Genomic DNA, 26,009 nt, shown 5'->3' on the forward strand with positions numbered 1-26,009 from the left:
GTTCTGGATGAAGAAGCAGAACATTAATCTTAGTCATTTAAGCCAACTCACTGAAAACTTTCTGTGAAGGTTTTGCAACAACCACAATGGTATACATTTATTTACATTTTGATGAAAGATAAGAGGAGAAATGGGTGACTTTTATGAATAGCAGGTCAACGTAATTTTAATTTAAACCTTTGAGATGTGTAAAGTTATTGTTAAGAATCTTATTAGAAGATATGACAAACTGTAAGGAAGGGGATGTGTGAAAATAATGTGCATCCAATAACCTGAGTTTACTCTAAGACATTGACTGTATCTTGATGTCAACTACTTCCCAGCAGGTTTAACATGTGGTGGCTACTGAGAACAGTGTACCTTATCTATATATTTGGAAGTATACTTTGTTTATTCAAGCCAAAACCCAGAAATCCTGAAGCCAATATGAATGTTGTAAGTAAATCTCAGTATTAATGAACGCAGTTTCAATGATTTTGTCACTAGTAATTTACTCCTCATTTTCTAATTGTCATGCTTATTATAATATGAAGGGTCTCTTTACATATGGCTTCTTGCCTTGCTCTATAAATAAGTCATGCTCTGAGACTTTTTTAAAAGTGCATAAATGAACAAATTAATGAAAGTTCACGTGTTTTCTCTTTTCCATGTAGAGTGAGATAATTTCTTACTGGGGTTATGCCTACGAAGAGCATGAGGTGGTGACTGAAGATGGTTACATCCTCCCTATTTTCAGAATTCCCCATGGAAAGAACAAGTCTAACAATTTAGGTAAGATAGGAGTGAGAAAAGAAGCATTGCAACTGTTAATACTTTTAGTCAAATTTATTCTATGTAGAATCTTCCTATTCAATTATCCATAATAAGGATGCTCAGACCAAAGGTATCCAAGTATCATATCTCAGATATAAAAAGATGAGGGTATGACTGACACCTGGCTTGTGTTGATTGCCATCATATTGAGAAGAAAATAAACTACTTCATGACAGTCGCAGTGAGAAAGAACTAGAACTTTCAGGAACACCTGACTCTGTAGAAGACTTAGTTACTGCTGCAAGAATTCATGCCTTTACTCATAAAAATGCCCAGCTCCTGTGTCCATCTGAAATCTCAGACTACTAAGATCATGTTTAAGTTCAGGGTTTTGTTGTTGTTTTAGTTATTTGTTAAACAGTCTACACATGAACCTTTGTATCTCAAAACATTTGTGTATGTATATGTATGTTATATTTTGCTTTTCATAAGCTTGAACTATACTAAAAGACAGTGTAACTCATAAATTATAGAACTTAAAAATTTCCAGTGAAAATTTTTGTATTTATTCTAGTGATAGAAAGGAAAAAAGGAGACCTTGTAGGTGAAATGATTATTTTTACCATAAGGAACACGGAGATCTGTGTATGAATGTAACATAAGTGTAATGACATCTTATAATTATACTGTGGCTACTAGTATATAATCGGGACTCAAACTGATGGTACTAAACATTTCCAAGAAAGAGAATAAAGTATCAAAGAGATGATAATGGAAGATTTATACAAATGGGACTTACTTACAAAACGGCACAATGAGCCCCATTATTTTGAACACTGCAAAACAATTACAAATAAGAAAGACATTTTCTCTCTTTCCTTTACAGTTCCAAAGCCCGTAGTATATTTACAGCATGGGTGGGCTCTGTGTGCTTCTTCCTGGATTCTCAACCCTCCCAGTGGAAGCCTGGGCTTCCTTCTGGCAGATGCTGGATTCGATGTGTGGCTGGGGAACAGCAGAGGCAATATCTACGCCAGGAAACATGTGCGCCTAGACCCACATTCCAGAGAATTCTGGGCTTTTAGGTAAGGAGTAGTAATATTTATGTTTATTTTTTCCTTAAAGCTGTATTAAATGTTTTATGTCATCATAAATGTATTGTGCTCTACTGAAGGCAGTTATGAAGAATCTTTATTATGGAACAATATATTTTTTTAAATTGCTAGACAAAGTTCACTTAGAAGTTTGTTTTAAATTTGAATTTGTCATTAAGAGAAATATAAATATTACATATTTATGTTTCCCAAATACAAATAACTCTGCAAGTTCATCTAATTCAGGAAATAACTTCACTGAAATAAAGTGGAGATAGAATAGGTATATATATTTCACAAGTAAAAATTTCTAAATGAGCTGGGTGTAGTGGCATACACCTGTAATCCCAGCACTTGGGAGGCAGAGGCAAGCTTATCATTGCGAGGTCAAAGCCAGCCTGGTCTATAGAAGGAAGTCCAGGATAGCTAAAGCTACATAGAGAAATTTTGTCTTAAAAAACAAAACAAAAAATTCCTAAATGTAACTATGTGGTACAAACCAGTGCAAACATGCTTTGAAATTTAGTCTGTCACTTGATTGTCTATGATCTTCAGCTCCATGGGAGGCATGCAAACATAGGATCATATCAAGGCTGCTGTGGGCATTGAATGAGGTGGTTTTTCTATAGGGGTAACTGTGAATAATCGATTATAGGTATTTTATTACTGCAGTCTCATGAGTCAGGTGAAAGACTCCTTAAGTTCACGTTTTAATATATAAAGTGTAAGTTGTAGTTATTAAAAACAATTAACACATTGTTTTGTTTCGCACAGTTATGATCAACACATAAAATACGATCTTCCTGCCACCATTGACTTCATTGTGAACAAAACAGGACAGAAACAAGTTTACTACGTTGGCCATTCCCAGGGTGCCCTTATAGGTATGTTGGGAGACTGAGATTTGACCATTTGTCATTTTTATCTTACAACCCACCCAAATTCTTCCAAAAATAGTTTTCTATTCTGGAAATGACCTTATGTCAGTACTTTGAAACACTTGGACTAGCCAGTCGTCCACGTGTGAAATTGTTTTGTTTAAGCAATAAGCATACAAGCTTCTTATTGTTGTTGTTTAGTGGAGGGCTTTGGTATTTAGCCCAGGAGAGCCTTAACCTCACAACCCCTCTGCATTGGCTTCCTGAGTGCTGAGAGTACAGATTTCAGCCACAGCAGCTGGCTAATCTTTTCAATTTATCAACAAGCATAATTGATATTCTTCATTATCTAGTTTTTCAACATTATCATTCCAAATGCATAACACATTTAAATAAATAATCAGTATGTATCCCATATACTGGATTCTATGCAACTCGAGTTTCCAAGACTAGGTTGGTGTAGTTGATTCAATGTTCCTATCATAATTTTTCAGTGGAAAATTTATGTATAGGCACTGTTTAGGAAATTTTTTAATTAATCTGGACTCTGAGTAATTAAATTCTGAGGGCCCAGTGATTTTCTACAAAGCTTTACTTGCTTGGTATTTTTCTGGATTAGCCTGAGGCTTGACAATTTTTATTCTGAAAATCTGAAATACAGTAAATGCTTCCAACCCACCTGACTACCTGAAAAACATTTCTAATTAAAATATATATTGTTCATTTAAACATATGATGATATTACTGTTTAAAGATAATTCACTGCTTGTTATTTATAGCTTATGCTGTACACTAAAGAAATAAGATTTTTCCAAAGCTTAGAATTAGAAAGGCAGGATGTATCAAGGAAAATACAGACCCTCAAATATTTGGAGTCCTATGTTTTCTTGTAGGACTATCTTTCTTGAAAATACATTGCAGTATGCTAATTTTTATTCAAAGTATTTACTGATTTGATGTTCGTAAGTAAATTATTCATTCTCCTTGGAATTCTGCAGAGGAAAAATGTTACTGTGCATTACAAATGCTGCTGGAATTCAAAAGCACCCTAAATAAAACAACACTACCAAAAATGGAATGATGTGTCCAGAAATTTTATTGGCTAGTCATGTAGACAGTAAAGAGGAAAGCAGAGAGATGTACAACTGCCAATCGTTGGCCACAACAGGATGAACTTTTAAAAGTCATGATAGATGTGGCAGCCCCAGACACAGCTAATTAGTTTAAAATTTTAAGACCTTTATATAAATAGTCATTAAGTGTGATTATATACATGTGGACTCATGCACACACATATACATACATGCACACATAAACACCCAGAAATATACTTACACATATACACATCAGGACGTTGGAGTAAGGAGCAAAAAGAAAGCTATAGGAAATGTCACGTGGCACATAAGCAACATCTTCTCCACTTTCAGGGAACATTTTATGCCGAAAACATTAAGCTCAAGAACTTACAGGCATATTTTTGGAACACAGACTACTCAATGAGCACAAGCAATTGAATGGGGGAAATAGAAGGACCCAGAGAGTCCAGGATCCCCACCAAAAAACCCTCATGGCTGGCAGATCTGGACCCAGGGGGCCTGCACACACTGATGTTACAACCAAGGAAAATGCATGCAGAAAACTTAGATCCCTTTTTCAGATCTAGGCAGTGGACAGCTCTTTCTCCAAGGTTGTGGGGAGAGTGGGGACTGACTCTGACGTGAACTCTGGTGCCCCCTATTTGACCACTTGCCTTTGGTGGGGAGGCCTGGTAGCACTCAGAGGAAGGGGAGGCAGATTATCTGGATGAGACCTGATAGGCTGTGATCATATGGTGGGGGAGGAGGTCCCCTTCTGTCACAGGTCTAGGGGAGGGCACTACAGTGAAAGAGTGGGGAGGGGAACAGAAAGATATAAGTGAGGGTATAACAATCTGGATGTAATCTGAATAAATTATTTTTAAAAACTCACAAGATTAAAATCAAATTAGACATTAAAAAAAGAAAGAAAGAAAGAAAATATGAAGATTGTGTGCAAATCCGTAATACATACTAACCACAATCAGGATGATCACACAAGAAAAAACAAATGTTTTTTTCAAAAGAATACCGGCTATACATCACTCAGAATTCCACCAGTGTAAGCATGATGCTTAGTTTTGAACTTCCATGCTTCAATTCGCCTTCAGATCTCTCTATGGGACTTTTTCTTGATTGGTAGTTGATGGTGGAGGCCCATCCCACTAGGGGGTAATGCCATTCATTTGCAGTTGAGCCTGGACTCTATGAGAAAGGCAGCCGAGCAAGCCCTAGGAAGCAAGCCAGGAAGTAACATGTCTCCCTGTGACCCTGCTTCAGTCCCTCCCTTGGGTACCTTCCCTGGCTTTCCTTGATAGTGGGCTCTAACCTGTAAAAAATAGTAAACCCTTTGCTCCCCAAGTTGGTGTTAACCAGTGTTTTGTCACAAAATAAAACCAAACTAGGACAGAAACAGAACTCAGTAACTAAGTTCAGGGAAGGTTTATTTATCAAATTGGTGTTTATTTTAAAAAGCCCTAGGAGTCGCTGGATGTCAGTCTAAGCACCCCAAAGCACTTATAGTGAGTTAAATAAAAAAAAAATTCATCATAAGGTGCATGTCCAGATGTTTTAGAGGTGACTAGTCAGAGATAGTCAGGAAATATATGAGAAAAAACAGATTTCATCCTAGTGCTAAACTAGCCAAATGACACAGGGGTTTAAATCAAGAGAGAACATGAGGGCCTGGGCTGATGACTCAGTGGTTAAGAGCACAGTCCACTCTTCCAGAAGACCTAGGTTCAAATCTCGGTATCCACAAGACATCTCACAACTGTCTTTATCTCCCATTACAGGTGTTCCCCTCTTATATTCTGGCCTTCCCTGGTACCAAGCACATATTTGGTACACAGACATAAATCGAGCCAAAATGTCCATACACATAAAATAATATATAAAAGGATAAAATACTAGTATATTAATTATAATCTTATTTTCTTTCAGCTTTTGGAGCGTTTGCAACAAATCCACAATTAGCTCAGAAGATCAAAATGAATTTTTCACTGGGTCCAATTGCAACTGTAAAATACATGTCAGGACTCATCCGCATGATCGTATTGCTGGAACCCACTATCACCAAGGTTTGTAATACTTACAGCATGGTGCCAGAAAGAGCCGTACACTTAGAGTTTTCAAAACAAGAAAAACCCTAAAGAGTGGAGGTGCTGTTGTACTCTCCTGCTGATTGTACAGCTCAGTTTTCCCAATGGCCACAGGGCAGCTCCCCCAAGGTAAGAACCCCAGCTGGGCCTTACAAGGTCTGTCTTCTAATGTTACAGTTAATCAGGATTTGGGGGGATATTTTTTGTCCATTTCTTTTTCCTATCTTTTGATATTTTTACTAACATACTTTATCTTGTGAAAATATGCCTCCTGCATTTCTTTCTTTCTTCTTTCTCTTTCCTTCAAGACATCGTTTCTCTGTGTAGCCCTAGCTGTCCTTAAACTTGCTCTCTAGACCAGGCTGTCCTCAAACTCACAGAAACCTGACTTGCTCTGTCTCCTGAATGCTGGGATTAAAAATGTATGCCACCACTGCCTGGTTTTCTTTTTAAGTATTTCAGCTTTATTTATTTTATTTTATGTGTATGAGTAATTTGCCTGCATGTATGTACGTGTAGCTACATGTGCCTGGTGTGTCTCGGCCCGCGGGACAAATCGAACCAGGGTTCACCTGAAAGAGGGAGTGGGGATTGAAAGTGGGATACAGAGATGTAAGAAATAAGGAGTCAAGTCTGGAAATTTCTGATCAAGACTCTCTTTAATGTGGACTAGTAAAAATATATAGAAAGCAAGGTCAATAGGATCTATTCTAATCCCACTCTCCCTAGCCCCCAGGGAAAAGCCCGAATTGCTCCCTGCAAGAACTTTCTATTTCTCTGAGTAGTTTCCCTGTAAGAACTTCCTTGATCCTCTGGGTGGTTCCAAGTTGGGACTTCCCTACTTCTTTCAAAGGTAAATACTCCAAGGGTAGCCTAGAACACAAGACCTCCTCTGGCGAAGGTCAGCAACTTGAGGGTCACAGCATGCAGCCTGAACATGGTATTTCTGACATGGCAGAATTTGGCATGGCTCCCCACATGTGCCTGATGCTTAGGGAGGTCAGAAATATACATCAGAGACCCACCTTTATAGTTACTATAAAGGCAATGAGATGATAATGTAATAGGGTATAAGGTAATAAAGGTAATAAGGCATGAGATATTATGTTGTAAAGGAGCTTATTGATTGAGCATGGGGGGAGGGAGAGAAAGAGGGGAGGGGTTCCCCAGAGAGAGAGAGAGACAGAGACAGGGAGAGCAAGAAGAGGGAGAGTAGAGAGAGACCACGAGGAAGGTCTGTCTTTTATATGGCTCTGAACAGGGCCACATCCCCGTGACAGGTAAGCAGTGACATCACAGGTAGGCAGACTGAAGCAGAACCTTAACATTCCTACATTTTTCTATAATTAAAAAATAAGGAATGTTGGATTTTTTTATATTAGGTAAGTTAAAGTATATAAACGTAAGTAAGGGAGAAAAAAGAGAGAAAAAAATCAGTAGCTGATGGAAAGCTTACCAAAAATAGGAGAGGTGATGGTTTATATTTACAGGTAGCTTACCAAAAGTATATCAGGCAGGCAGTGCCAGGAGCAGACAGGTTACTCCAGCCAGAGGCAGTCCACTGGTCTTCACCCAGGTTTACTGCTAACAGTACCATAGTGGGGAGGGTGCCATGCAGCACAGTGAATTACCTTTCTGTGCTTGGTCCTGGGAGGAAGTAAAACAGCAGAAATTTGTCTTAGTTTAGAATCACAGTTTGAAGGCAGAGCAGTGATAGGTTAGAGCTGGAATGAATGGAGGTTTAGAATGAAATTTGGAAGAATGGAGTTCAGTATAAAGGATTCCAGAATTATTATTTTTTTAATTATCTATTTTTTATATTTTATTAATTTATTCATATTACTTCTCAGTGATTATCCCATTCCTTGTATCCACTCATTCCTCCCTCTCTCCTATTTTCCCCTTAGGGTTCCAGAATTATTAGACATGGATGATCCTTCCTCATATACGGCCACCAATTTTATAATAAATATAAAGGCAATGAGATAATAAGATAATAGGGTATAAAGTAATAAAGGTAATAAGGTACCAGATACTTTGTTGTAGAGGAGTTTGTTGAATGAGCATGGGGAGAGAAGGAAAGGTGGGAGGAGTACCCCACAGAGAGTCAGAGACAGAGACAGGAAGAGTAAGAAGAGAGAGAGAGTAGAGAGAGATCATTAGGAGGGTCTGTTGTTTAGTATGGCCCTGGGTAGGGCTCTTACGTCTGAGCCACATCTCCAGCCCCTTTATTTATTTGTAAAGGTTTATAAAGTGATGCTTCATGTATTTTCCTTTAACCTATTTCCCCTGTTCATATGTTGCTGCCAAAATTTGCCAAAACATTATAGAATGTTTGCTACATAGATTTCTGAGTTCACTGGCTGCCATTGATTTTCACCTAAATCATGGAATCTATGCAAATAATTGCTATATAATTGCATTGTTTTAATTCACTCACGTTACTCCATCATTAGAACTTTTGCTAATATGCCTTTCACACTGACCCACAATTCTGACATTATTATTTCCCTTTAAATAAACGTTTAGATTTTAAAATACATCAAACTGTGAAAAGAATAACCTATGTGGTTTTTATAGTGTTTTCTGTTTTAATGTAGTGACTTTGATTTCCATCCATGGCCATTTTTCTATAGACAGTAGAAATGCATTTGACCTTTCTTACATTCTTGGTAAGGATTGCCTTGGCTTACTTATTTCCGAACAGTCTTTTTCTATCTGTGTGTGTCAATGATATTCATATAATGGATAGAAATTAGGAGTTAGAAGTTTTTAAGTATCGCACATAGTTTTGTAGGTTTTGATCTCTTTTGAAGCCTCCTTTAAATGGGGTTCGTTAATGCCACTACCTCCCTTCCTACTCACTTACTCTAGATAGGAGAGAAAGAAGGTTAGAAGAGACAGTGGAGGCAGAACTTTTAAGACTCAGCTCCTTCCACTCTTTGTCATCAGGATTTCAACACCTAACACAGCAGCAGGAACAAGCAGCAACAGGAACAACAGCAAGAACCAAAAGCAGCCTCTTTGAAGTTTTCTCTAAGCATTTCTCTTTAGGAGTGTCTGGAAGCAAACCAATGTGCAGTCAAGCAATTCAAGTTTCTAAAGTGGGTGTGGAGGACACCTGCAGTGCCAAGACTTAGGCCTCTGGCCTGCACATTGGAAGTAACACCAGCTGGCACTACAAAATAATACGGTCTTAAAAAGCTTTTCTGGAGAGAGGATCCAAGATGGCGACACTGATCACACACTGTGTCTGATTAGCAAGAAATCCAGGACTGCACAGCTACCTAAAGACCACACTGAGAGCTACAAAACACCAGTGCTGCTGATTCCCAGGTGAGAGGGATCCACATTGTGTGAGGCATGAGTGGATCCAACCCCTGGCCACCCAGCTAACCCACAGAAAAATCCTGAGGAAGAGCCCACATTAGTTGCATCTTGGGAAGGACTGTGGGGTATCCTTGCAGCTTCCGTCACTCACCGCCCCTCTACCGCTTGCCAGATCCGGGACGGGGAGCGAACAGGCAGAGCTGAGCCCTGGCACCAGACACAATCCACATCAGCTGCTCCCCGAGAAAGAGTGGGAGGCACCCAAGCACCTTTGAGATCTGATCTCTCGCAGGGCCCCAGCTGGTTGCTGGCATAGCCCAGCTGGGTCACAGAGCAGATAAGCATAGCCCTGCCATTTCAAGAGGGCCCGTGGAACTTCTGAGTAGCTTGGAGTTCCAATATCTCACAGTCCCTCTCCCTCCATCTGCTTACCAGCTGGGAGCAGACCTTGTGGCCTGCAGAGCTGATTCCAGGTGCTGGCCAAAATTCACATTAGCTGACATCCTACGAGCAACTTCAGGCATTGGTCTGTCTCTGCCCACCTTCCTGAAGCATATACCAGTCAGACACAGCTAAGACACAAAGCAAGCAGGCTGAGCAGAGACTTGTGCGGGCCATGATCAGCATTAGTTGCTATCCTGGGAGCAACCTCAGGCCTGGGTTGATCTATGCTCACCTACCTGAATCATACTGCTCTGACACAGCTAAGACACAAAGCACACAGGCTGAGCAGAGACCTGCTTATGCCACAGACCTCATTAGCTGCTAGCAGCTTCTGGCTCTGATCTCACCCTGCCCACCTATAGCCTATTGGCATGAGCCACCTAGATCAAAGAGCAGAGACTTGTGCGGGCCACACTCCACAACCACTGCTGTTTTACGAGCAGTTTTGGGCTCTATTATCTCTGCACCAGCCAGCGGCTTACTAGTCTAACCTAACTGGGGCACAGAGAGATAAGCAGAGCCCTGTCATATCAAGAAGGCCTATAAAACACACCAGCAGCTTTGGGCTCTGGTCCCTTTCAGCCTCCCAGCTGCTTACCATCCTGATCCATCAGGGATACAGAGTATATAGACTGAGCTGAGTCTGGCACAGACCAAGACTTACATTTGTGGCCATTTTTAAAAGGTCTGTGGGTCACCCAAACAGCATCAAGATTGAGTCTCTCACAGCCCCCCAGCTGCTTACTGACCTAACCCATCTGGAACACAGCCGGTAGACCGAGTGCTACCATTTTGAAAAGGACTGTATGGCACCTGAGCAACTCTGGGCTTAGAAACATATCAGCCTACTCCTCTCTTGCCTAACTCAATTGGGATACAGTCAGGAAACTCAGCTGAGGTAAGCGGGGTGCAGGCTCTAACACCCACTGTCCAACATCCTGAGGAGGCCTAGCAAACAACCTTTGGCTTAGAGTTCTCCTTACTTGCTCCCAACCTGCCTGGCCAATGTGGGACACAGACAGCGACAACATTGGAGAAACCTCTAGGCCTGCTAACATCAGAGACAACCAGATGCCTAGAGGAGAGTGCTGGAAGACAAGCCACAAAACTCAGAGCCATATACCACCAGCAGAAACCAGTGATCCTACCATAGCAAGCCCTGGAGATATGAACACCCACGAAGGTCAAGGAGAAGACTTTAAATCTGAGGTGATGAAAATGACAGAAGCTTTGATAGAAGAAAATAAATCACTCAAAGAAACACAGGAAAACAGATGAAGGAATGGGATAAATTCTATAAAGAATTACAGGAAAATTCAATCAAACAGGACCAGGAAATGAATAAGACTATTCAAGACCTAAAGAGGGAATTAGAAGCAATAAAGAAAACACAAGCTGAGGCCATCTTAGAATTGGAAAACATAGGGAAAAGAACAGGAATAACGGATACAAGCCACACCAACAGAATACAAGAGATGGAAGAGAGAATCTCAAATGTGGAAGATATGATCAAAGCTATTGATACATCATTCAAAGAAAACTAAAAAGTTCCTGACACAAAACACCTAAGAAATCTGGGACACTATAAAAAGGCCAAATCTAAGAATAATAATAATAGAAGAAGGAGAACATTCCGAGCTCCAAGACCCAGAAAGTATTTTCAACAAAATCATAGAAGAAAACTTCTCCAACCTAAAGAAAGAAATGCCTATAAACATGCAAGAAGCCTACAGAACTCCAAATAGATTCGACCAAAAAAGAAAATCCTCTCACCACATAATCAAAACAATAAATATACAGAACAAAGAAAGAATGTTAAAAGCTGCAAGAGAAAAAGGCCAAGTCACAAATAAAGGCAAACCCATCAGAATAACACCTGACTTCTCAACAGAGACTATGAACACTAAAAGGGACTGGATGGAAGTCATGCAAACATTAAAGACCACAGATGCCAACCCAGACTACTATATCAAGCAGCACTTTTAATCACCATAGATCGAGAAAACAAGATATTCCATGACAAAACCAAGTTTAATCAGTACCTAACCACAAATCCAGACCTACAGGGGAAACTAGAAGGAAAACTCCAACTTAAGAAGGCTAACTACATTCAGGAAAACACAGGAAAAAAGTAACTCCCCATCCACAAATCCAAAACACAGAAGTGCATATATTCTACCACCACCAATACCAAAGCAAAAGGAACTAACAACCACTGGTCATTAATATCTCTTAACATCAATGGCCTCAACGCTGCAGTAAAAAGATACATACAGACAGAATGGATGCAAAAACAGGCTCCATCATTCTGCTGCATACAAGAAACACACTTCAACAATAAAGGTAAATATTATCTCAGAGTAAAGAGTTGGAACACTGTATTCCAAGCAAATAGACCCAAAAAGCAAGCCAGAGTAGCCATTCTAGTATCTGATAAAATAGGCTTTCAACCAAAACTAATCAAAAGAGATGGGGAAGGTCACTACATCTTCATCAAAGGAAAAATATACCAAGATGAAGTCTCAAGTCAGAACATCTATGGCACAAATTCAGGAGCACCCACGTTTGTAAAAGAAACATTACTAAAGTTTAAGCCACACATCTAACTCCACACATTAATAGTGGGAGACTTCAACACCCCTCTGTTCCCAATAGAGAGATCATCAAGACAGAAACTAAATGGGGAAACAAGTAAATGAATAGACATCATGAAACAAATGGACCTAACATATTTACAGAACATTTCACTCAAACACAAAAGGATACACCTTCTTTTCAGCACCTCTTAGAACCTTCTCAAAATTGGCCACATACTTGGTCACAAAGCAAACCTCAACAGATACAAGAAAATCAAAATAATCCCTTGCATCTTATCAGACAAGCATAGATTAAAGATGGAACTCAACAACAACACAACTGAAAGCCTGCAAACCCATGAAACTGAACAACTCCCTACTCAATGACATCTGGGTAAGGGATGAAATAAAAGGAAAAATTAAAAACTTGCTAGAATTCAAAGAAACTGAAGGTACAACCTACCCAACCCTATGGAACACAATGAAAGCAGTGCTAACAGGAAAGTTCATAGCACTAACAGCTTTTATTAAAAAACTGGGGAGATTCCACATTACTAATTTAACAGCACATCTGAAAGCTCTAGAAAAAAAAATAAGCAGACACTCCCAAGAAGAGTAGAGACCACTGGAAATCATCAAACACAGGGCTGAAATCAATAAATTGGAAACAAAGAATATAATTCAAAGAATCACTGAAACCAAGAGCTGGTTCTTTGAGAAAATCAACAAGATAGACAAACCTTTAGTGAAACTAACTAAAAGGCAGAGGGAGAATATTCAAATCAACAAAATCAGAAATAAAAGGGGAGACATAATGATAGACACCAAGGAAATCCAAAGAATCATCAGAGCTTACTTCAAAAGCCTGTATGCCAGAAAATTCAAAACCTAAATGGACAATTTTCTTGATAGTTACCAACTACCAAAATTGAATCAATATCAGGTAAATGAATTGAATATTCCTATCACACCTAAGGAAATATAGGCAGTCATCAAAAATATCCCAATGATGACAACATCAAAAACCAGGACCAGATGGATTCAGCACAGAATTCTACCAGATCTTCAGACAAGAGCTAATACCAATTCTCCTCAAACTATTCCGTAATAGAAAAAGAAGGAGCATTATTACCAAACTCATTGTATGGGGTCGCATTCACCTTGACACCTAAACCACAGAAAGACTCAAGAAAGACTGAGAATTGCAGGACAATTTCTGAGAAAATATTCAATAAAATACTCGCAAACCAAAAGAAGAACACATCCAAACTATCACTCACCTTGACCAGGTGGCTTCATCCCAGGCATACAGAGATTGTTCAATATATGGAAATCTATCAATATAATTCATCATATAGGCAGACTGACAAAAAACCCACATGATCATGTCCTTAGATGCTGAAATAGCATTCAACAAAATCCAATACACATTCATGTTAAAAGTCCTGGAGAGAGCAGGGATACAAGCCACACACCTAAACATAATAAAGGCAATATACAGCAAGCCTATATCCAACATCAAACTAAATGGAGAGAAACTTAATTCAATTCCACAGGAACAAGATAAGACTGTCCACTCTCTCTGTATCTCTTCAATATAGTACACGAAGTCCTAGCTAGATCATTAAGACAACTAAAGGAGATCAAGGGGATACAAATCAGAAAAGAAGTCAAACTATGACTATTCACAGATGATATGATAGTATACAAAAGTGACCCCAAAAATTCTATCAAGGAACACCTTCAGCAAAGTGGCTGGATACAAAATCAACTCAAAACAATCAATAGCTCTACTGTATACAAGTGACAAAAAGGCTGAGAAAGAAGTTAAAGAAATGACACCCTTCACAATAACCACAAATAATATAGATTATCTTGGTGTAACTCTAACCAACAAAGTCAAAGATTTGTATGAAAAAAATTTCAAATCTCTGAATAACTATTTGAAGAAGATTTCAGAAGATGGAAAGATCTCCCATGCTCATGCATTGGGAAAATTAACATAGTAAAAATGATCATCTTACCAAAAGCAATGTAGAGATTCAATGCAATTTCCATCAAAATACCCACACAATTCTTTACTGATCTTGAAAGATCAATTCTCAACTTCATATGGAAAAACAAAAAACCTAGAATAGCTAAAATGATCCTGTAAAATAAAAGATCTTTTGGAGGAATCTCCGTCCCTGATCTCAAGCTGCACTATAGAGCAATAGTAATGAAAACAGCATGGTACTGACATAGAAATAGGCTGATTGATCAATGGAAACAAATCAAAGATGCAGAAATAAAACCAAAGACCTATGGACACTTGATTTTTGACAAAATCAAATCCGTACAATGGTAAAAACATAACATCTTCAACAAATGGTGCTGATCTAACTGGATGGCTACATGTAGAAAAATGAAAATAGATCCATATCTCTCATCCTGTACAAAACTGAAGTCCAATTGGATTAAAGACCTCAACATAAATCCAGACACACTAAATCTGTTAGAAGAAAATGTGGGGAAGAGCCTTGAGCTCATTGGCAAGCTCATTGGCACAGGAGACAACTTCCTGAACAGAACACCAACAGCTCAGGCTCCAAGATCAACTATTAATAAATGAGACTTTAGGAAACTAAAATTCTGTAAGGGGAAGGACACTGTCAACAGAACAAAATGACAGCCTACAGACTGGGAAAAGATCTTCTCCAACCCTACATCTGACAAAGGGCTAATATTCAAAATATATAAAGAGCTCATGAAATTAAACACCACCAAACCAAATAATCCAATTAAAAATGGTTTACAGAACTAAACAGAGAATTCTTAGCAGAGGATTATTGAAGGCTGAAACACTTAAAGAAATGCTCAGCATCCCTAGTTATCAGGGGGAAGAAACTCAAAGCAACTCTGAGATTCCATCTTACACCTGTCAGAATGGCTAAGATCAAAAACTCAGGTGACAGCACATGCTGCTGAGGATGTGGAAAAAGGGAAATGCTCCTTCATTGCTGGTGGGAATGAAAACTTGTACAACCATTTTAGAAATCAATCTGGTGCTTTCTCAGGAAATTGGGAATAACTCTACCTCAGGACTCAGCTATATCACTCCTGGGAATATACCCAAAAGATGCTCAACCATACAACAAGGACTTTTGCTCAACTATGTTCATAGCAGCTTTATTCCTAATAGCCAGACTCTGGAAACTACCTAGAGAATGGGTAAAGAAATTGTGGTACGTTTACACAATGGAATACTGCTGAGCTACTAAAAAAAGGAAATCTTGAAAATTTCAGGTAAATGGATGGAACTAGAAGAGATCATCGTAAGTGAGATAACCCAGACCCAGAAAGACACACATGGTATATACTCACTAATAAGCAGATATTAGCTACATAACACAGGATAACTACACTACAACACAGAGACTGAAACATCAACCAAGGACCATGTATGATGTGGATCTAGACTCTCTGCTCAGATGTAGCAGCACAGTCTCCTTGTGGATGCCAAAATGTGGAGAGTAGGGTCTACCATGGACATGCACTCTGGCCACCAAACTTAGATTACTTCCCCCTGGCAGGGCAGCCTTGCCAGGCTACAGAGGAAGAAGTTACAGGTAGTACAGATGAGACTTGATAGGCTGAGGTCAGATGTTAGGGTAGGAAGGCTCCCTTTTCTGAGGACTAAGGAGGGAGGTAGAAGGAATGAGGGACGAAGAAGGATCAGGAGAGAATGAAGAAAGGGAATACAATCAGGATGTGAAGAATTTAAACTTCAGAACAAGCAGGTAACATATTACTAATCCCACTATATGGGAATAGCTCTGAGACTGGCTGAGGCATGAATTTCTAGGCATAGATAATGCTTATTGTTTGCTACAGAACTCCTATGAATTATTATTAGATGCCATTCTTCATATGACATGAAGAAAGATTTACAGATGTCTTTTTTTTTATGCCCGTACAAGGAGCAGAAAACCAGCCTTAATTTTTCTGTGCATCATGCATACCTTATACACTTATAATTTTGGGAGTGTATAATGCTTCTGATGAATTATATGCTTTCAGAACAAAACAACAGGACACTGACAGGATGCATTCTTCTCAGCATGCTGGACACTGATATCCTGTATTGTTCCTGTTCCAGCACCAAGTGCTTCAATTGCTGTTCCTCATCAGAACAAATTAACTCCCAGGACACTTTTAAAAAAAAAAGCTTCCAATCCCAGCTCCAGCATTTCATACTGTCCCACACAGGACTCTAATTAAGCCAGAATTTCTCAAAATTTAGAAACTGGACCACATTTGCTATTCCTAGCTTATTTAACCATTTCCCCAATTTTATTTGGACCCCTACAAAGGTATTATTTATCCCAAATCAGCTAGAAGAAACCTTAAGAGAATGATGCCTCATTTCCTTTAAGGGGGGTTGGGTAGGTTTTTGGTTGCTTTCTTGGGATATAGAGGGTTATTATCAATGGGAGCTGATTACAAGTTATTATAGGTATTTTTTTAGAGAGAAAACAAGGTTAGACTCAGCGATATCTCTATTGTCCTTTTTCTTACGTTCTTAGGTTTGGAGATAGGGGTTGAAAAGGAAGAAGATGTAATATAGAAATGTATAGGGAAGATAGAACAAAAAATATATTAGTGAATCTACTCCTCAACTTAATGCCTCATTTGTCACTTGTATGGTTATTTTTAATTCACTAGGGTAGAATTTTTATATGGATGCAAAATAAGTTTAATTTAATTTTAGATACAGTGGTATAGAATTCAAATGTAAGATTATTCTTCACACACACATACATGTATATATATATATATATATATATATATATATATATATATATATTAATATGAGGTATTGTATCCATATAACTCAATTATAATACAAGGTTTACTTCCAATACTTTGAAAATGCTATTGCAGGCTGTTTATTATAAATAAGTTAGACAAGTTAATTGTTAGTTGAGCAAATCATGGTCATGTCAATGACTAGTCTACTTTTATCATAAGAATATACATCTTAGGTGCAGCAGATAGATTTGATTCAATAGAAAAATAAAGTAGGATAGTTAGATAAGGTCTTCAAAAACCTCAGAGACATGCAGAATATGGCAATTAAAATGTTTTTATTATTTTAATAATTCACTGACAATGAGACAAGATAGCTCCTGGCAACACCCAGCCTACCTCAAAGAGGATGATGAGCATCAAAGAACCTCCTTATGGAGATGGCTTGAAATGTGGGAAACAAGCCACTGGGTAAAATGTCCATGTTTCTACCGCACACAGAATTCTGCCTAAAAAAGGAGAAGCTTGGATGCAGGCAGAGTTGATGGCCAAACTCTGCCAAGACAGGGTAAGCAAGTCCTCAATAGTTCCTGCCTCACAAATCTGTCTGTCAGATACATTGGGCCATAATGCTGAAGATGGTGCTCCAACATAGTAGAGAGCTTTGGGTGACTGTTCAGGTAGCATATTCTGTCATCTTCTCATTTGAAAAGCTACTAACCTGAACTCCTGGCATACTCAGGTAGTCAAGTTTATTCCTTCTCAAGTCTCTGATGGAGTTGAAGACCAGGTAGCTTAGTTTTACAGTGAAGCTTAGCTGTTTAAGGGTTAAGATGTTTTTAGGGGTAGACAGTTGTTTTAAGTTGATAATGACAAGATGTGATGGAGATTGATTTACATTCAGAATTTCAGATGCACCAAAATAGAAAAGATGTTTTCTTCAAGGCTGTCAAATAGAAATAGCCAAAACACTAAGAATGTAACATTTATATAATTCCTGATTGTGTCATGATTCTTCTTGCTATAGGTAATCTATTGTATATATGTGTAATAACATAAATGTATATGTAAAAATTAAAAAATGTTTCACTAAAAAAAGCTTTTATGTAAATATTTCTTAAAGTCTATTAGCCTTCTCTTCAGGAATGACAATACATTATACTTTACTTACTCAGTGCTGTTTACATAAGTGTATAGGGGCTAGAGAGGTTAAAAGCACATACAGATCTTCCAGAGGACCCTTGTTTGATTCCTAGAACCCACATCAGGCAGCTCATAGCTGCCTGCAACTCCAGCTCCAAGGGCATGCCTCACTCTGGTCTCCATGGCAGCAGTACACATGTGTACACACCTACACTCACATACATATAAATATTTAGGATTTTGTTTTGTTTTAAAATTATATTAAGGCAATATTTAAATAATATAAATTTTAGTTTATTTTGTAAATTATATATATATATATGACTTTTTAGGACTCTTAATTTATTAATTTATTGCCTTTTTTCCTTATATTCATTCATTTAAACTGAAGTTTTTGGCTTTTTGTTTGTTTGTTTGTTTTTGGTGGGTTTTTTGGGGTTATTTCTTGTAGGCCTTGTATGCTAGTGGCATAAATTCTGTTATTTATTGTATATCTTGAGATAGTCTATTACTTCTTTGTATCCTAGGTGTGATTTTAGTGTATATGGAAATCTTGGCAAGACGTATTTTATTTTATAGAATTAAATAATTCTTCTGATGTCTATCGACCTCTGTGGTTTCTGATGATAAGTCATCTCTTGGGCACATTAAAGATCCTTTGTGAATAGTTGCTTCCTTTAACTTTCTTCTTTGCTTTTTTGTCAATTTGATTGCTGTGTGTCTTAGTTTAGTATAGGCATGGTTGTTGCTGTAAATTTAAAATTATGGTCTAACAAATGTTTATTATTAGCTCTATAATTATTACAGTGGTATTTTCTAATCTGCTATCACCTGGGGAAGGGCGGGTATTAATCCCTTAAACTACCTTCCATATCTCCCTGCCCCTATCTAATGCCAGCCACTTCAAATAATTTCTATGAGCTACCTCCCATCCACAATCCTAAATACTTGCTAATGTTCTTCATCTGGGCCAAATCCTCCATCCATGCCAGCCATGTGCTTCTTACTCCACATCACCCATGACTATGGCCTCCTTCCTTCTCTTCTTCTTCTCCTATCTCCTTCCAAAAATCCTCTTCCTCCACAAGCCAGAGAACCTTACCCATGCCTACCCCATTTGCCCTTCCCATGTATGTTGGCTTTTTGTTGGTGAAACAAGAATAAGTTTTAGACAAGGTTACAAACATTATTTGGGGATATGTGAGTGTCTTGTCATTTGGGCAACAACCATACCTTAGGAGTCAATAATTAGCACCAGAATGCATAGCACCAGAACCACTTCCAACACAATTGCTGTATTATGTCTTGATACAATATGGGTTTGACTATAGCGTGTCTTGGTGTAGTGTGGGTTTGACTGCAGTTGTCTTGATTTAGTATGGGTTTGACTATAGTGTGTCTTGGTGTAGTGTGGGTTTGACTGCAGTTGTCTTGATTTAGTATGGGTTTAACCACAGTGTATGTTGGTGTAGGTTTGACTATAACTTGTCTTGGTGTGGGTTTGATTGTAGCATGTCTTGATGTGGGTTTGATTGTAGAATGTCTCAGTGTGGGTTCGACTGTAGTATGCCAGGATATGGGTTTGACTGTAGCATGTCTTGGTGCATTGTGGGATTGACTGCAGTATGTCATGGTGTAGTGTTGGTTTGACTGTACTATGTATTGACTGTAGCTTGTTTTGGTATGAGTTCAATTGTGGAATGTCTTGATGTGAATTTGATTGTGGAATGTCTTGGTGTGGATTTTACTGTAGCATGTCTTGTAGTGCGGGTTTGGTTGTAGTGTGTCTTGGTGTGGGTTTGGCTATAGCATGTTTTGGTGAGTCTGAAAAGACTATACTTACAGTTTGCTCATTCTTTTGTGCATGAAAACGACATCAAATTTTATAAATTTCAGCTATTCTTTCTTCAAATGTTCTATCACATTTTTTATTCTCTTCATCTTCTCTTTTCTAATTATATATGTCCTAAGATATTCAAGGCAATGTCATTGAGCTCTGAGGGCAAAACAGTTTTTCTTATTAGCAGCCTATGGGTGTGCCAAATAATGACAAGTTCTACACACAGGACTGGTTCAAACTGCACACAAGTCAGACTGAGAAGTCGCTGATTATTTGGTACTTTAAAGGGTTTGTTCAATGAAATTGATTATAATTATTTTAAGTGCATGCTATTTTTTATGAGAACTTTTCATACCTTTGTTTAGAACGATGCTATAGTGAACATGTAAGTGTTTATCAGTAGGTTAAAATGTTGTTTATGATTATCATACCTTCTTTCTATTCTTACTTTTTATTAAATGAAATTTATTCTCCATATTCTAACTGCAGCTTAATCATATCATTTGCAGCTTATCTTTGGTGAAAAAGACATATTTTCCAATGCAGATGCTAAACACTTTGTGCAATGTTTATGCCATCGTGAGACAATTGGAACAATTTGTAATAATATACTTACTTTGCTATTTGGACATGACCCCCAAAATTTAAATGAGGTATGAATGATATTTGCTTACAAGTCATTATGCTATATTCTTGTCATCTTCATGATAGGCAAACATTAAAATTAAGGACTCTATACATTATGTAGAATATTGTTTCTTTTTTATTGAAGATAGTTTTTAAATATAATATATTCAGATTATTGTTTTTTCTCCCCAAACTCCTTCCAGGTCCACCCACTTCCCTTCTCACTAAAATTGAAACCTTTAAGTATAGAAAATCTTAAGCTACATAAGATGAATAACTCACGTGATAGTTTGTCAATTTACATGTAATTTATAAAGTTAAAAATAGTACTAAGTATAAAAATTTATCTATAACATATGAACATATATCTGAATACCATGCACAAATAAGTATTAATTTTTTACTTAAACATTCACTTTTAAAATATATCTTGTATTAATAATTACTCATTATTCAGTTTAAGACTTCTTTCCAGGAAAAGTATTTCCACCAAATACTATCATATGAAATATAAAACTATTTACACTTTAAGTTGATTTAGTAAAGATTTGATCCTTAAAAACAGTGTTTTATTATTCTATGCTCTTAGAAAGATACTAATTATTTTTCCTCTCTCCTAGAGTCGTCTTGATGTGTATGCAGGACAGGCTCCTGCAGGAGCTTCAATTCAAACCACCCTTCATTATTCTCAGGTACCATTTGTCTATGTTTCCTTACTTTTTCCTGTTTAAAATATCATCTGCTGATGTTTGGCAATTCTCTATTTGTTTCTGTAATCACTATCTTGCATTTGTTTTTGAATAATAATAAACCTTTAATATTTAAGTGGTGATATTTCTCTAAAGATAGAAATTTACTATAAATTTGTTTTTTAATAAAATTAAAGCCAATGTTTGGAAGATTCAGAAGCTAGCGAATGATAGGAATTGTAGGTTCCCTAGAGGCGCAGGCATCAAACTGAAATTTTTCCCTCTGCATATTAATAAAACATTTCCCATGTGGCAATAAATACACCCCAGATTGCTCCTTCAGGATATATCCCTCATTATTTTTCATTTTGAAATATTTAATTTTATGGGTAAGAGCTACTCTTGTGTTTTCCCTAACCTGACAAGAATTAATTTTATGGTTCCACTGACATGTAATCTTTATAGTAATGAGTTACATTCTGATAGATGCTTCATTTACTTACATTTGACTGGCAAAATCTGTTTCTAATAGCACTTTAATACCAGAATTTGAACTTTTTGAAGAAAGTCATGGTAATTGTGTCTGAATATTAGACCTTTGTAAAGCCTTATTTCTTATTATATTTTTTTCACAAATCCAAAACAATTGACTTATCAACACAAATGTGCAGCAAACGTGTTGACAGTCATTGGAAATGTTTTATACAAAGTAAATTAGATATAAATTATAGCTATTTAATTATATATGAACTACTAATGCAAATGTCATTTTGAAATATGTAAAAACAGAAGTCTTTACTTATATTCAGTAAGACAATACTACAAGCCTTTTTAGTTTGGGTTTAAATAATTTTAGATGTTTGTTTATTTTCACATAGTGTATGTGTGTACACATATGTATGTCTATTCCTGTGTGTCTTCTGGTGCACATGAGCATGCACATGAGTGTTCCTGCATTTGGATGGTAGTGAACAAATTCGGGTGTTGTTTTATCTTTTATGTGAGACATTGTCTCATATTTGTACAGAGTTTGTCTAATAACCAATCCTGGCCAAAAGAACCCCATGATCTGTCTATTTTTTGCTCCCTGGGTTTTGGATTATAAATAAAGATGATTATGGCCTACTTTATATAAATATGGAATCTCAGAACTGAAATTAGACCCAGATATTTGCATATCAAACCTTTTACTGACGGATAGTTCCTCATCCCCAAACAGTTCCCTATTAATAATTATTTACAGGTTGAATAGTGCTTTATATCACTAGAATTAAATTTAATGAATTTTCATATTATAATGAAAATGCTTTTACAAATAACATGGTAATAATCATTCCTTTTCAAATTATACCAATAGCTAGACTTGCATTTTTACAGGATTTTCCTACGTGTAATCTTGAACTATCATAATTTAAGTATTATTAAAATGCATGCAAATTTTGCAAGTTGATAGATATGGATATATTTGCATTTTATACATGTAGGCATCCAGTAAGACCAGGAATTTGTTGGGATGGGGTGGGCTGTGGAGACTGGGGCTCCAGGCAGGGACAATGCAAGGACTGGACCTTGCCCCACTATACAGACGCGCTCAGTGGGAAGCTTGGTCATCATGTGGGTGCCCTATGAGGGAAGTGGGACTGGCTCTGATATGGACTCTGTTATCTGCTTTTTTGTTGCTTTCCCCTGCCTTGTTGGGCCACAGAGAAAGGGAAAGCCCATAGTCCTAATGCCTAGTTGATATACTGGGGTGGGATGGATTCCCCTTTTCTGGAGAGTAGGAGAGAGGGGATGGGGAAACAGGGAGGGATGTGGGACAAGAGAGAAATGGGGGAGGGGGCTAGGACCAGAATGTAAATTGAATAATTAATATAAAAGAGAGAAAAACAAAACAAAACATGCATATGACATACAATTCAGTTGCTAGTTTTTTTTCCAATCATTTTAATCTGTATTTTCTGATGTGAAATATTTGTATATATTCTCCATTTATCCAGCATCACATGATGTGGCAGTAAACTTCCACTGTACATTTAAACAGCTTCATTGAATCTAAATCAGTGTTCACACTGAGGAAAAAAAGAGTAAAGCGTCACCATCCCCAGCTCTGTTTCTATGGGAAAGCTTTGTAATGTTCTGCTTCCATCATTCAGGCAATTAGAACAGGAGTATTCCAAGCTTATGACTGGGGAAGTTCAGCTCTGAATATGCTGCACTACAGTCAGGTACGTTTCCTTGTACGAATGGTAATAAGTCCTCCCTTTGGAAAATATATGAATAAGAGATAAAATCTTGAAAAAAATCTTAAAAAAAAAAACATGGAGTCTGTTTATCCTTCCCACAAAACTGACAGCAATGTACCATAGATTGGCTTCAAAACTAAGAAAAAACACTTCTTTATAAAATATTACATAGTGACTATTTCCAAAAATCTTGTCATTTTGACTTCACAGATTTCTTTGATTTATCAGCTATTACTAACACCACAGTTTTATGTGTAAAGAGCCTAAGATTCAGAGAACTTTTGTTTTGAAAAACCATTCTTTTTTTTTCCTTTTTTATTATTAATTTATTCATATTATATCTCAGTTGTTAGCCCATCCTTTGTATCGTCCCATTCCTCCCTCCCTCCTGCTTCCCCCCTATTCCCCTCCCCTATATCTGTGACTGAAGGGGACCTCCTCCCCCTGTATATGCTCATAAGGTATTGAGTCTCTTCTTGGTGACCTATTATCCTTCCTCTGAGTGCCACCAGGCATCCGCATCCAAGGGACATGGTCAAATATGGGGCACCAGAGTTTGTGTGACTTAACGGTTGACTATTACTCTATTTCTGTCTGAGAAAGCTAAGATTTCACAACTCACTCTATAGTTATGAATAAGTAATTAATATTTTCATTTAATAAAGAGATATTAACTTACAATGTACAGTGTGATATGCCATTAACCTAAACATTACTGTTCCTCATTGTCTTTAGCCCACACCTCCTTTATATAAGGTAGAGGACATGAAGGTTCCAACTGCCATGTGGAGTGGTGGACAAGACTGTCTGGCAGATCCATTGGACGTTAAAAACTTGGAAGCTAATATCTCCAATCTAGTGTATCACAGGAAGATTTCTGGCTATAATCATATAGATTTTTTGATTGGCTTAAATGCTCCCAGTAAAGTGTTCAATGAAATTGTTAGATTCATCACTGAAGACCAATCAGGTTAAAGGATTTTTTAAAGTTTTTCTATGTATTTTTCTGTTTTTTTTTTTTGAGAGTTCATTGCTTTCTACAGTGTGAAGAATTAGGTTATTTTTCTCTTTATCTTGAATCAGCTTCACTTTGTGTGTCATTGTATTACTTTGCTACACTATGTGCATTTGTCCTGAAAGTATAAGCACTAATAAAATGTTTTTTCATCTTATAAACTCTTTCTATTGCATGGTTCCTTTTCTTGACTAAAAAGAGAATATTTTGTTTATTTCAAAAATATTAATTTATTTAAGTCTATGTGTCTTTGTGTGCTTCAGTGTATGTGTGTGTGTGTACTACAGGGGTCTAGGAGCGAACAGAGATCAGAATAGACACGCATACCTTTGAACTACAATTATGGATTGTTGTGAGTCATCATGTAAGTCTCTTAACCTGAATATTGGTCCTCTGCAAGGTATGTGTTAGCTCTATTTTATTAATAGGATGCAATGGTTTATGAAATAATAGAAGGAACTGACATATGGTTTTTATAAGATTCTTAAAATTCTTCACAGAAAATAGAACAATTTTATTAACAAATGATAATTTATAGTGTAGCAAGAAACTCTGACAGTTATTTGTGTAACTAGGGATTAATACCCAATACATATCAAGAACTCAAAATTAAGCACAAACGAAGGTAACAACTCACTCAATACATAAGAAATGTACTGCACATACAGTTTAAATGAACAAGAAAAATGATCACTTCTTACATGAAAAATAATTATTACCCTTCATTATGAGATAAATGAACATCAGAATCTCATCATGATTCCTTCTTATCATTTCAGAATGGCTATCATCATGAATAAAATCAATATAAATAAAAAAGAAATATAAACTATATAAGAGTTACACTGAATACTATTGATGGATTACAAAATTAATCCAACTACCATTGAAATGAGTAAGGAAGCCTTTCTAAAACTATAATTAGGAATATCAGGTTACATAGAGAAATATGAATGCCCATGTTTGTTATGCCACTATTCAGAAATGTCACTACTGAATTAATCAATAAGATATTACCTTGATTGTGCATGCGTGCACATGTGTTTATATCTAGATATACATACATACATGCCATATCTTTCAGCTACCAAGAATAAAATTACATATTTTCAAGAACATATTCAATGATTCATACTAAGGGAGACAAACTTACCAATGGCTTTTGTCTAACTTAGAAAAAAATAATGCAGGTAAAATTGTCTGATGGAGAAAACTGTGAGTTAAAAGTATCAGGGAGATAAAGGAACATCATAGCAAAGTCAACACTATGAAAAGCATGTTACATTCTTGTATAAAAAATGAAAAATTATAATTATATGTTATTTATTCTAAAATGTTTAAATGCTAGACTAGAAGAAATGCCTTTGCCTTTCAGTCTTTTAAATTTTTATCCCACAATGCCAATATACAATGG

The 26,009-nt window shown here is 37.1% G+C and overlaps 1 protein-coding gene across 1 annotated transcript; it reads left to right on the plus strand.

The window, feature by feature from the left end:
• The first annotated feature begins 333 nt into the window (after nucleotides 1-333).
• Nucleotides 334-24,555, plus strand: LOC127189872 (tear acid lipase-like protein). The gene is made up of 9 exons (XM_051146946.1): nucleotides 334-435; nucleotides 654-771; nucleotides 1,640-1,838; nucleotides 2,622-2,731; nucleotides 5,743-5,879; nucleotides 20,531-20,674; nucleotides 21,269-21,340; nucleotides 23,491-23,562; nucleotides 24,316-24,555. Exons 1-9 carry the CDS (start codon nucleotides 334-336, stop codon nucleotides 24,553-24,555), a joined length of 1,194 nt encoding a protein of 397 aa, XP_051002903.1.
• Nucleotides 24,556-26,009: the final 1,454 nt, after the last annotated feature.

Source organism: Acomys russatus, chromosome 5 (assembly GCF_903995435.1).
Source record: "Acomys russatus chromosome 5, mAcoRus1.1, whole genome shotgun sequence".
Lineage (NCBI taxonomy): Eukaryota > Metazoa > Chordata > Mammalia > Rodentia > Muridae > Acomys > Acomys russatus.